Here is a 12,187-nt window from a genome sequence, read left to right on the forward strand (position 1 = left end):
GTAGTCTAGATGACTGAGTACCATTGATTGTACCAGGTTACGGAAGACAGTCCTTGGGAAGAAAGGTCTTACTCTTTTTAATTTCTACATTGAGTGGAACATCTTCTTGGTTGTGTTTTTCGCATGGTTCTCAAGTGTTAGGTGTCGATCAATGGTAACTCCAAGAATTTTTAGGGTGTCCGAGATTGGGAGAATCAGTTTTGGTGTAATGGTGGTGAATTTGTTCGTGTTATGTTGAGATGTGAGTACTAGGCATTGGGTTTTTTTCTGAATTGAGTTTCAGCTTAAATGCATCCGCCCATGTGTGCATGATATGTAGACTTTGGTTGATGTCATTGGAAATTTCCTTTAGATCTTGTTTAAATGGGATGTAGATCATTACGTCGTCTGCGTATATGTATGGGTTGAGGTTTTGGTTTGAAAGTAGTTTGGCCAACGGTATCATCATTAAGTTGAATAGAGTTGGTGAGAGGGGAGATCCCTGTGGAACTCCGCATTCAGGTATCCATGTGGCTGATGTAGTCGAATTAGATGTCACTTGGTATGATCGTGTGGTTAGGAACCCCCTGAACCAATTGAGAATGCTGCCTCCAATTCCGAAGTACTCGAGGATATGTAGTAGTATTCCATGATCAATCATGTCGAAGGCGCTAGACATGTCAAATTGTAGAAGTAGTATGTTCTTGCCAGTTGCAATCATTTGTTTGAATTTAGTCATGAGAGTAACTAGTACTGTTTCAGTACTGTGATTAGATCGAAATCCTGACTGGGAGTCATGTAATATTGAGAATTTGTTTAAGTAGTTTGTGAGTTGTTTGGTCACCATCCCTTCCATTAGTTTGGTTATTAAGGGAATGGATGCTACTGGTCTGAAGTTGGTGGGTTCGCTAGCACTTTTCTTTGCATCTTTGGGTATGAGGGTGAGTAGAATGTTTCCTTTCTCCTTCGGGTAGAGTCCATTTTGTAACATATAGTTCAAGTGATTCATTAGGTCGGTCATAAATTGTTGGGCAGATGTCATAAGGCTGTTTGGGCATATGTCTAATTTGCAATGAGATTTGGCAAATCTTTTGCGCGTTTGGGAGATAATATCCTCTGATAATGTCTCGAAGTTGGTCTGCTGGGTTTTTAATCTCTTCCTAAATTTCTCATAATTAGGAATGTCAAGAAACAGCATAAGGAATGTCAAGTCAAATGCAAAGCGCTGATAAGGAAGGCAAAGAGGGACTTTGAAAAAAAGATTGTGATGGAGGCAAAAACACATAGTAAAAATTTTTTTTAGCTTTATTAAAAGCAAGAAGCTGGCAAAAGAATCTGTTGGACCGCTAGATGACCGAGGGGTAAAATGAGCAATCAGGGAAGACAAAGTCATAGCGGAGAGATTAAATGAATTCTTTGCTTCGGTCTTCACTGAGGAAGATTTCGGAGAGATATCAGTACCAGAAATGCTATTCAAAGTTGACAAGTCGGAGAAACTGAATAAAATCTCTATAAACCTAGAGGATGTAACGGGGTAATTTGACAAACTGAAGAGTAGCAAATCTCCTGGACCGGATGGTATTCATCCTAGAGTACTGATAAAATTGAAAATGAACTTGTGGAACTATTCTAAGTAATATGTAATTTATCTTTAAAATCGAGCTTAGTACTGGAAGATTGGAGGTGGCCAAAGTAACGCCGATTTTTAAAAAATGTTCCAGAGGAGATCTGGGAAATCATAGACCGGTGAGCTGACATCAGTGCCGGGCAAAATGGTAGAGACTATTATAAAGAACAAAATTATAGAGCATATTCAAAAGCATGGACTAATGAGACAAAGCCAACATGGATTTAGTGAAGGGAAATCTTGCCTCACCAACCTATTACATTTCTTTGAAGGGGTGAACAAACATGTGGATAAAGGTGAGCCAGTTGATATTGTAACTGGAGGTGTTTGACAAAGTACCTCATGAAAGACTCCAGAGGAAATTGAAGAGTCATAGGATAGGAGGTAGTGTCCTATTGTGGATTAAAAACTGGTTAAAAGATAAAAACAGAGAACAGGGTTAAATGGTCAGTATTCTCAATGGAGAAGGGTAGATAGTGGGGTTCTGCAGGGGTCCTGTGCCCGCTCTGCCGAACGCCTTTGGCTGAAATCCCGTGCCCATGCTGACTTCATACATTTCAAATTCTTGCTGACCTCCCACCTCTGACATTGCTGCCTGGATGTCTCAGCGCCATCTGAAACTAAACATGACCAAGACTGAGCTTCTCATCTTTCCCCTTAAACCAACCTCTCCTCCTCCTCCCCCATTCTCTATTTCTGCGGATAACACTCTCATCCTTCCTGTAATTTTTCACAATCCTGTCGCGAGTTAACGACTTTGAATAACTTTGTGTCATCAGCAAATTTTATTACCTTGCTAGTTACTCCCATCTCTAAATCATTTATAAATATATTAAAAAGCAGCAGTCCTAGCACAGACCCCTGAGGAACCCCACTAACTACCCTTCTCCATTGTGAATACTGCCCATTTAACCCCACTCTCTGTTTCCTATCCTTCAACCAGTTTTTAATCCACAATAGGACATTTCCTCCTATCCCATGACCCTCTAATTTCTTCTGTAGCCTTTCATGAGGTACCTTGTCAAATGCCTTTTGAAAATCCAGATACACTATATCAACCGGCTCCCCTTTGTCTACATGTTTGTTTACTCCTTCAAAGAATTGAAGTAAATTGGTCAGGCAAGATTTCCCCACACCAAAGCCGTGCTGACTTGGTCTCAGTAATCCATGTCCTCGGATGTGCTCTGTAATTTTGTTTTTGATAATAGCCTCTACCATTTTCTCCAGCACCGACGTCAGACTCAACGGTCTATAATTTCCCTGATCTCCCCTGGAACCTTTTTTAAAAATGGGAGTTACATTGGCCACCCTCCAATCTTCCTACACCACGCTCGATTTTAAGGATAAATTGCATATCACTATAGGAGGAGATCCTATATATGGCACCTAAACAGCACTGCACATTCTATAATTAGTATCTAGATTTAGGCGCTGATTATAGAATACACTTAGTTGATATTTCAGCGTCTAAATCTGCGCACATCCATTTACACCAACTAAAACATGGCGTAAACCCCGGCGCATAGATTTAGGTGCACTGGGCCATATTCTATCACTAGGAACCCATTTCCCCATCCATAACCATGCCCCATTTTGCCTGTGCACGTTAGAAGTTTGGTGCACATCATTACAGGATATACTTAGTGAGTTGTGTGCCTAAATTCTAATCAGTGCTCATTATTGCTTGTTAAGTGCTGATATCAGCACTCATATTGTTAAGCCAATTAAGTAATACACAGTGTTATAGAATCCGCGCCGATTTCGGCGCCTAAATCTAAGCATACTATATAAAATCCGGGGGGGGGGGGGTAACTGCTTCACATATTTTAGTAAAATGGTCCCTATGTTTTATATTGTTTCTTTCTTTTTAGGTTTTCAATTTTTTTTAATGGATTTATGTTTTAATTGTTTTTAATATGTTCTGTTAATTTATGTAATTTTTATTAGAATATATTTTATTGTATATATTACATAATACAAAAACCAGAAAATAAACCTCAAATAGAGGCATATACAAAACGTAAACATATATTAAATACAGCAATAATAGCATAAATAACTAGTCCACATCTTGAAGAGTAAGAAGAAACAAATCAAGAAAAATAGCCCAAATTTGTCTAATCTTTAATTTCATTTTGAACTGCTTTGGTATATTGTGAATAGAGGTAAATCAAATGAATAAACCAAGGGTTCTCAACCCAGTTCTTGGGACACACCTACCCAGTTAGGTTTTCAGGATACCCACAATGAATATGCATGAAATAAATTTGCACCATTCTATGAAAATCTCTGACACCCTGACTGGCTAGCTGTGTCCCAAGAACTGGGTTAAGAACCCCTAGAATAAACTGAATCAAAACTGAACTGTATATATCTAGCACTAGGGATGTAGGTGGTTGCCAGATTTGATAATTCTGCTAATCACTGGCCTTCTTTAATTAAAACCAACAGTTTGGAAACCCTACCTTGGCTCCAATTTTCCCAAATTAAACAAGAATTCACCGTTCTCAGTTGAGAGACTTGGTAAGTCAGTAGAGTCCTAGGAGCCTAGGATCCTGTTAAGGGATTCTATCAGTGAAACCCAGCGACACTATCAAATTAATATATTTCCACTCAACTCTGAAATCATTAATTGCCAGGTGAAGTATCTTCCATGGTGACCAGTATTAAATAAAGAGAGAAGACTTGTTTGGAGGGAATTTCCCAGGGATATTAAACTCTGAGCTCAATTCAGATCTCTGTCTTTGACTTCTTGCTTCCCTGGCAAAATGACCGCATGTGAGGGAAGAGCCCCCCCCCCCAGCCCTCTAAGCCCGGGCATTCACATAGATAGAGATACCTGGCTACCCTATTCAGAAGAATCTGTGAGGAGATATTCAGGAGCATTTAAGTAACAGTAGTCGTTTAAGCTCTGTGCTGGGTAGATGACCAGTGGGAATGGGGAACCTGCTGCACCCAAGTCCTAGAGTTAAAGAGTAAAGGAGAAGTTGGGCATAGTTGTGTATTTAGAACAGGGTGACCAGGGCCTTTATCATCTGCACAGGTTCCTGGAGGAGCTTCAGAGACTAAAGAAGAAACGATAAACCCCTTACAGCAATAAGTCTAATCGGACCATCACACATCCCACCACATCTATAAAGCACTGCACTGGTGCCTCAAAAGCACTAAGTCTCCTGGCATCTCTAACAGCTAAGACTAAGAGAGAACCTTTCTTGAACTGTTCTTATAATACTTCCTACTAGAGAATGACATGGGGATGGAGACCCGCAGTAACTGCGGGGATGGGGACGGGGCGGGGACAGATCCTGCGGAGGCTGGGACAGATCCCACGGGGATGGGGACAAACTTTGTCCCCGTGTCACTTTCTACTTTGAAGCCTGTTAATGAACTGGACTATTATTTATGTTTGATTGATGCAGATGACAATATTTTTATTTTTTGGAAAAACAAGAAAAATATGCTGGCCACAGGTAGCAAAATTTGCATGGGGGATCCTGTGCATTCCTGCTACCAGCACATCTTTAAAGAAGACATCTTCTACTGAAGGAAGGACTGTGGAAGAGAGGAGAGCTAGACTGAATCCTAAGATTGTTGATGACTTCTTATTCATCCACAGATTAAAAAATCATAACAGTGCTTCATAGGGCACATTTCTCCCCTATAGGACATACAGAACAGGTTGTATTTTGTACCCCTGGACATTTTAACAGGGTGGATTAGGATTCCTTGGGGTAATACAAGTCAGCTATTGTTGGGGTTGGAAGGGTACAAGGTGGTGTTGGTGGGAGGGTTTATTATAGCTGCTTATTGTTATCATTGTTTTCTATTTGTAATTTATATATAACAGTTGCACAGCATATTGTTCCTTTTTACACTTTAATAAAAAGATTTAAATATAAAATCATAAGTGTTCGAGGCTTCTGCAGATGAGAACAGAGCCCACGGGGATGGGGCAGGGACAGAACCTGCGGGGACAGGCAGGGACAGAGACAGGGGACGGGGATGGAGACGGGGCCTTAGGGGATGGGGACGGAGACAGAACCCATGGGGATGGGGCGGGGACAAATTTTATCCCCATGTCATTCTCTACTTCCTACACTGTCGTTAAGGAGAGCTACAGAGAAGAGATTCAAATATTCTCAGAAAGAGTAAGGCAGGGGTTTTCAACCCAGTCCTCAGGGCGCATCCAGCCAGTTGGGGTAATGGAGATATCCTGGGTTAAAAAGTACTGGGTTAAAAATCTCTGGGGTAAGGGATAAAGGACACGTTCTGGCTTATTTTCGAAAGAGAAGGACGCCCATCTTCCGACACAAATCGGGAGATGGGCGTCCTTCTTCCGAGGTTGCCCAAATCGGCATAATCGAAAGCCGATTTTTTGCATCCTCAACTGCTTTCCGTCGCGGGGACGACCAAAGTTCACGGGGGTGTGTCGGCAGTGTACCGAAGGCAGGACAGGGGCGTGGATAAGGTCGACCTAAATGTTGAGATTTGGGCGTCCCCGAACGTATTATCGAAATGAAAGATGGACGTCCATCTTGTTTCGATAATACGGGTTTCCCCGCCCCTTTGCCAGAATGTCCTTAGAGATGGACGCCCTTAGAGATGGTCGTCCCCGTTCGATTATGCTCCTCTTTGTAAATACTACTTTGTTTACTATCTCTGCTATTGTTACTGTCCGTTATCTACTAAGGAAAATTAGGTAAACAAGTTGGCTCAGAATACAATTTATGGCATGGTCTGACATACTAACTGTGAGTGAAGAGTGTGGGTGTATGTAAAATCATTGCCTAAAACCTCCCAGCATTTGCCATTTCCGGCTCTAATCCCAAACCAATAAATTAGTTATATGAGCACTCTCCCCATTCAGTCTCCATGCATAAGCAAGGGACCCACCTTACAATTAATTTGCCTATGCATTAATCCTGCCCTGTATCAATTGCTCCTCTCTATAACAGTGTGTGGATACACACTGTGACTTCACAGCGGTAGGATCCTATCTGAAAATAATGATGCTACAGAATGGGAACAAGGTATTACCAGGTTGTCCAGCTCAGGATCCTCACTGAAGAATGGCTTGTGCTCCTGTTCCTGCTGATGAACGAAGTTCTCAATGTCCACATCGAAGCTCGCTGAGGTGATGCATTCTGACCCCTGTGTTGCCTGCTCACACTTCTCGAAGAGCAGAGTCAGAAGTGGGAAGAGAGGGTGCCTGCAGGGGGGAAGGTGAGAACCTCGATACATCACATGGCGCGTGTTCCTCGCACGCGCTGGCACCCGCCACAGCAAGTAGTCATTCTCCATTACATCAATAAAAGCCATTTTATTAAACACACTTTGTTGCAGATTAATGGGATTTAAAGAGACAAGTTTATAAGCTAGCTGAATACATAATTCAACAATGCAAAACGCACCAAGGGTAACTCACCAAAACAACTTAAAATAGAAAAAAGTAACCCTAAGAGTGCTGGTGAGATCCAATGTGAAAATTTATAAAATATGCAAAAAACTAACAACTAAATAATTTGGTGATGGAAGCCCTCAGAATCCGTACCGCCTCCCTTATAAAAGGAGGAAAATCAGGAAAGAATACATAATGTGGGCTAGATTCTATATAGTGCACCTCGATTTGCATGTGGAAATCAAAGCGTATTCTGTAAAGTACACTTTAATTTAGGTGAATGTTATAGAATACGCCGAGTACTGCTCCGTGAGACTAAACTTAGTCTAAGTAAATTACGGCAGCTAAAACTTGGGTGTAGATCCCAACGCCTACATTAGGCATGGAGTGGACGTATTCTACAACAACACGCATAGATTTTAGAAATGCCCACGACCTGTCCATTCCATGCCCATAACCATGCTCACGTTTCAACTATGCGACTTAGAATTTATACACACCACATTACAGAATACGCTTAGCAAGCAGTGCACATAAATTCAAATTAATGCCAATTAGTGCTGATGATACTTGCTTGTTACCCGTCCAATTATCAGAGCTGATTAGCTTGTTAACTAAGTTATGTGCATTGTTATAGAATACACTTCCATTTCCGCAGGGAAATCGAGGTGCCATATATAGAATCCCAGGGCACTGGTCTAAGCCTACCAATGAGAAGGAAACAATGTAATCTTTAACAAAGACAGTTAACCCCCTGTGTATATCAATTATCACACCATCATAGGAACTCCCAATGTGCTGTGCCAAAATCAAACACATTAAATCTCATCAACACTCATAAAAAGTTGCTCAAAGCAGAAGCAAAGTCTCAATGAACTGAAATCTTCTAAGAATCACATATCCTAAAAAGTCCAACAAAAACACTTATCTTGTGTACTTAAAGCGTTCAATTTATAATCCAAACTGCCGCCATTACAGCTGGTTAATATATGGAAATATATATTTTTAAATTGCCTGGTATATAATAAGGGTGGAAGTATGTGCTTAAAGCGAGTTTCATGCATACTTTTACCAGCTATAAACAGAAGTGGTCCTGGGGCAGATTTGGGATAGGGACTGGACTTTATGCTGAGTTTCTGAGAACAACTTCACGTCATTTTTTTTTTTAGATTAGCTGGACGCAGTCAGAGACAGGGTGCTGGGCTCTATGGATCCTGCTCTGACCCACTATGACTTCTCTTTATTTAGTTATTGCACTTGTATCCCACATTTTCCCCACCTCTTTGCAGGCGCAATGTGGTGGGAAAAAGTGTTCTGCATTTTCAAATGCATGCATGTACATTCTCCTGAAAATGCTGTGTGTGCTAAATAGCAGGTACAAATGAGTGTGTGTAGTTTGGTGAAATAATTTTAAAAGAGAAAGTAAGCGTGTACTTTCTATTTGAAAAATGGTGAAAGTGATGCAAATATTAGCTGTTGCAAGTTAGGCAGCCGATGGAAAAAAATTACCATCTAAATGTTCATTTTTACACACTTAGAAGGGCATTTTTGAAAGAATGTCTACGTGCCAAAGAAAAACCCGTCTAGCATAAAATGTCCCACAGCAATTTCCGAAAAGTTCAAAAATACTTGAAAAGCATGTCCATATACTGGAGATGTGCATCCTGAACAACCATTTTACAAACTGAAACATTTAAATTATAAACGGGGGAAAACAAGGCATAATGTAAGCCACATTGATAATTGTGGGATACAAGCATGAATGAATAAATAAATAAAATAAATAAATAAATAAATAAATAAATAAATAAGGATGTCTGTCTGGCAGCATTCTTATGAAAACGGCCACATAAACATCCTTACAGAAGAGGAGTAGCCTAATGGTTAGTGCCGTGGACTACAGGAGTGGTTTAGTGGTTAGGGTGGTGGACTTTGGTCCTGGGGAACTGAGGAACTGAGTTCGATTCCCACTTCAGGCACAGGCAGCTCCTTGTGACTCTGGGCAAGTCACTTAACCCTCCATTGCCCCAGGTACAAATAAGTACCTGTATACAATATGTAAGCCACATTGAGCCTGCCATGAGGGGGAAAGCGCGGGGTACAAATGTAACAAAAATAAAATAGATACTATTGGAGATTCTACATGGAATGTTGCTACTATTGGAGATTCTACATGGAATGTTGCTATTCCACTAGCAACATTCCATGTAGAAGGCTGCGCAGGCTTCTGTTTCTGTGAGTCTGATGTCCTGCACGTATATAGAGTACTCACAGAAGCAGAAGCCTGCGCGGCCACATTGGTGATCTGCAAGGGCCGACTTCTACATGGAATGTTGCTAGTGGAATAGCAACATTCCATGTAGAATCTCCAATAGTAGCAACAGTGGAGGAGTGGCCTAGTGGTTAGGGTGGTGGACTTTGGTCCTGAGGAGCTGAGTGTGATCCCACTTCAGGCATAGGCAGCTCCTTGTGACTCTGAGCAAGTTACTTAACCCTCCATTGCCCCATGTAAGCCGCATTGAGCCTGCCATGAGTGGGAAAACGCGGGGTACAAACGTAACAAAAAATAAAAAAAATAAACCAAGACATACAGGTTCAAATCCCACTGTAACTATTTTTTTTTTAAATGTGATTCCTCCAGGAATAGAAAAATACCACCAGAAAAATACACCCCTTCAATAGTCTTTAGGTGTCCTTATATCTTTAGGTACAGCAAGCACTTTTCTGTTTCTGGAGGGAACACCAGAAAACAAAAATTAATAGCTAGAGTGAGATTTGAACCAGGGTCCTTTGGTTCACAGTCTACTGCACTAACCACTAGGCTACTCCTCTGCTCATTGATTGTTCAGAAAGGCCATAATACCTGCAGCTGACATACAGCCTTGTTTTCCTTTCCAGTTTCACTTGCAGGGGAGAGGGAAGGGGATAGTGACCACTGGGTGATTAAGGAGGGGTCATTCCTTAATTCCTCAAATGGTCAGCTGCTCAATTGGATCACCTTTTTGTACTCTGGACGTGACTGAAATAGGTCTCAATAAAATTGCCGTTCTTTTTAGACATGGACGTTTCTTCCGGATAGAAAATCCCTGATGGATGTCCTACTTGGGCACCCCCTAGTGCCCACCCAAAACACGTCCATAACGCGTTCCCTTGCTATTTGGATGAAGTGCACTGTGAAACACCCAAGTTCTGATTTTCCAAAATCGGGATTTGGATGTTTTTAGTAGATGGATGTTATTTAGGCATTTTGAGGTGTCCATCTGCTTTGAAAATGAGCACCTTAATCATAGGCGGTCAGTGGCCCAACTGTTTGGGGAGGCTAAAGGGGGCGGGGTTAGGGGTGGGCCAGGGGCGGAGCTTACCTCCATAACTGTTTGACAACACACAGAAAAAAAATAAGTAAAAATAAAATAGTCACAGTTAATACCTTTTATTAAATTTAGATATTAGATATGTATCATATGTCAAAGAATAAAGTGGTAGCTCAAAGCATATACTAAACACAATCGCTCAACTGCAAAACACTATGCACAACTTTGTGCAAAAACACACTCAGAATCTTACTGTACCATAAATATTACACTGGGAAGACCCTAATACACCAATATACCACCATATGGAAAATGCAGACCATCAACAATATGAAACAAGGGATCATAATATCATGATACGTGTAGAGCCAAAAAACACCCTTTTAGGGTGGCTAGTGTTCACCAATGAGCTCCTTTTATTAACGACCATATGTAGATCCTTCAAGAGGTAGTGTGTCATGATTTACGCTGTACACCCTTTCTGATGTTTTGGTGCCACCTCAGTAAGGCCAACACACAATCTCTCCACTGCAAAACACTATACACAAACTTGTGCAAAAACACACTCATAACCTTACCAAACCATAACAGCACTAATTCCAAGGACAGGACGAGCTACAACCTTATGCGTGGAAAGGCAGCCCTATAATTACACCTGGCTCTAAAACACCAGTACACAACCTAGTGAAACAAAACAAAAGGGCTGCAAATACTACGTGCTAGCAGAATACTGCATCTTGATCACACATGAAAAACACATGGCTTTTAACAGATATGAAGGCAAAATACAAGAAGTCGGACTCAGCATGCAGCAATACTAGAAACATTGAAACTTACATGCAAAATATCACAGATGTACATTTCCAAAAGCTGACATATTCCAATTAATAAATTTTGAATAAAAAATGTTTTCTACCTTTGCTGTCTGAGCATTTAGTTTTTCTATTAACTTTGGTCCCAGTGTCTTCTTTCCATTTGATATTTTTTTCTCTCACCATGTCCACCATCTTTCTGTGTCCTTATGCGTCCTGTCTACCACCCTATCCTTTCTCCAGTTTCAACATCTGCCCTCAAAGTGTTCCAATCCAGCCTTTAAATTAAGCAATTTCCCCTCCATCCATATAAAGCATTTCTCCTCACTCCCTTCCCCTTCATCCATGTGCATCTACAACCTCTGTCTTCTCTTCCCTCCATCCATGTCCAGCATTTCTCCTCTCTCCCTTCCACTCCATCCGTGTGCATCTCCTTCCTTTATCTTTCCTTCCCCCCATCCTTGTCCATTTCTCCTCTCTTCCCTGCCCTCCACTCTATCCATGTCCAGCATTTCTCCTCTCTTCCCTCCCCTCCATCCATGTGCATCTCCTTCCTGACTTCCCTCCCCTCCATCCATCCATGTCCAACAACTCTCCATTCTCCCCTTCCCTCTCCTCCATCCATCCCACCCACCCATATCCTGCAAATTTCCTCTCTCCCCTGTCCCCATTCATCCATCCATGTCCAGAATTCTCCTCTCTCCCTTGCCCTCCCCTCCATCCATGTCCAGGAACTCTCCGTTCTCCCCTGCCCTCTCTTCCATCCATCTCCAGAAAACTTCCTCTCTCCCCTGCCCCCTCCATCTATGCTCAGCAATTTTCCTCTCTCCCCTGCCCTCCATACATGGCCAGCAATTCTCCTTTCCCCTGCCCTCCCCTCCTCTCCCCTACAGCAGTCTGTTCTCTCCCCATCCAGCGATTCCCCCTGCCTCCCTCAGCTCCCCAACAGCCCTCCTTTCTTCCGCCCCCCCCAACCCTTTTACTCTCTGTGGCAGGTTACAGCGCTTTTGCAAGGCAGCTCTGGCTCTCCCTCCTTCCTTCCTTGGTTTCCGCTCTGGCT

General features: G+C 41.9%; 1 protein-coding gene across 7 annotated transcripts in view; it reads right to left on the reverse strand.

Moving 5' to 3' along the window:
• Positions 1-12,187, reverse strand: part of PKNOX2 (PBX/knotted 1 homeobox 2) — a 765,290-nt gene that overhangs the window by 192,247 nt on the left and 560,856 nt on the right. For all 7 annotated transcript variants that reach the window (XM_030220835.1, XM_030220833.1, XM_030220836.1 and 4 more), the window contains one exon: positions 6,644-6,815. In XM_030220835.1, the coding sequence (XP_030076695.1) occupies positions 6,644-6,815 (172 nt within the window). The remainder of the gene's footprint in view (positions 1-6,643; positions 6,816-12,187) is intronic.

This window comes from Microcaecilia unicolor, chromosome 12 (assembly GCF_901765095.1).
Source record: "Microcaecilia unicolor chromosome 12, aMicUni1.1, whole genome shotgun sequence".
Lineage (NCBI taxonomy): Eukaryota > Metazoa > Chordata > Amphibia > Gymnophiona > Siphonopidae > Microcaecilia > Microcaecilia unicolor.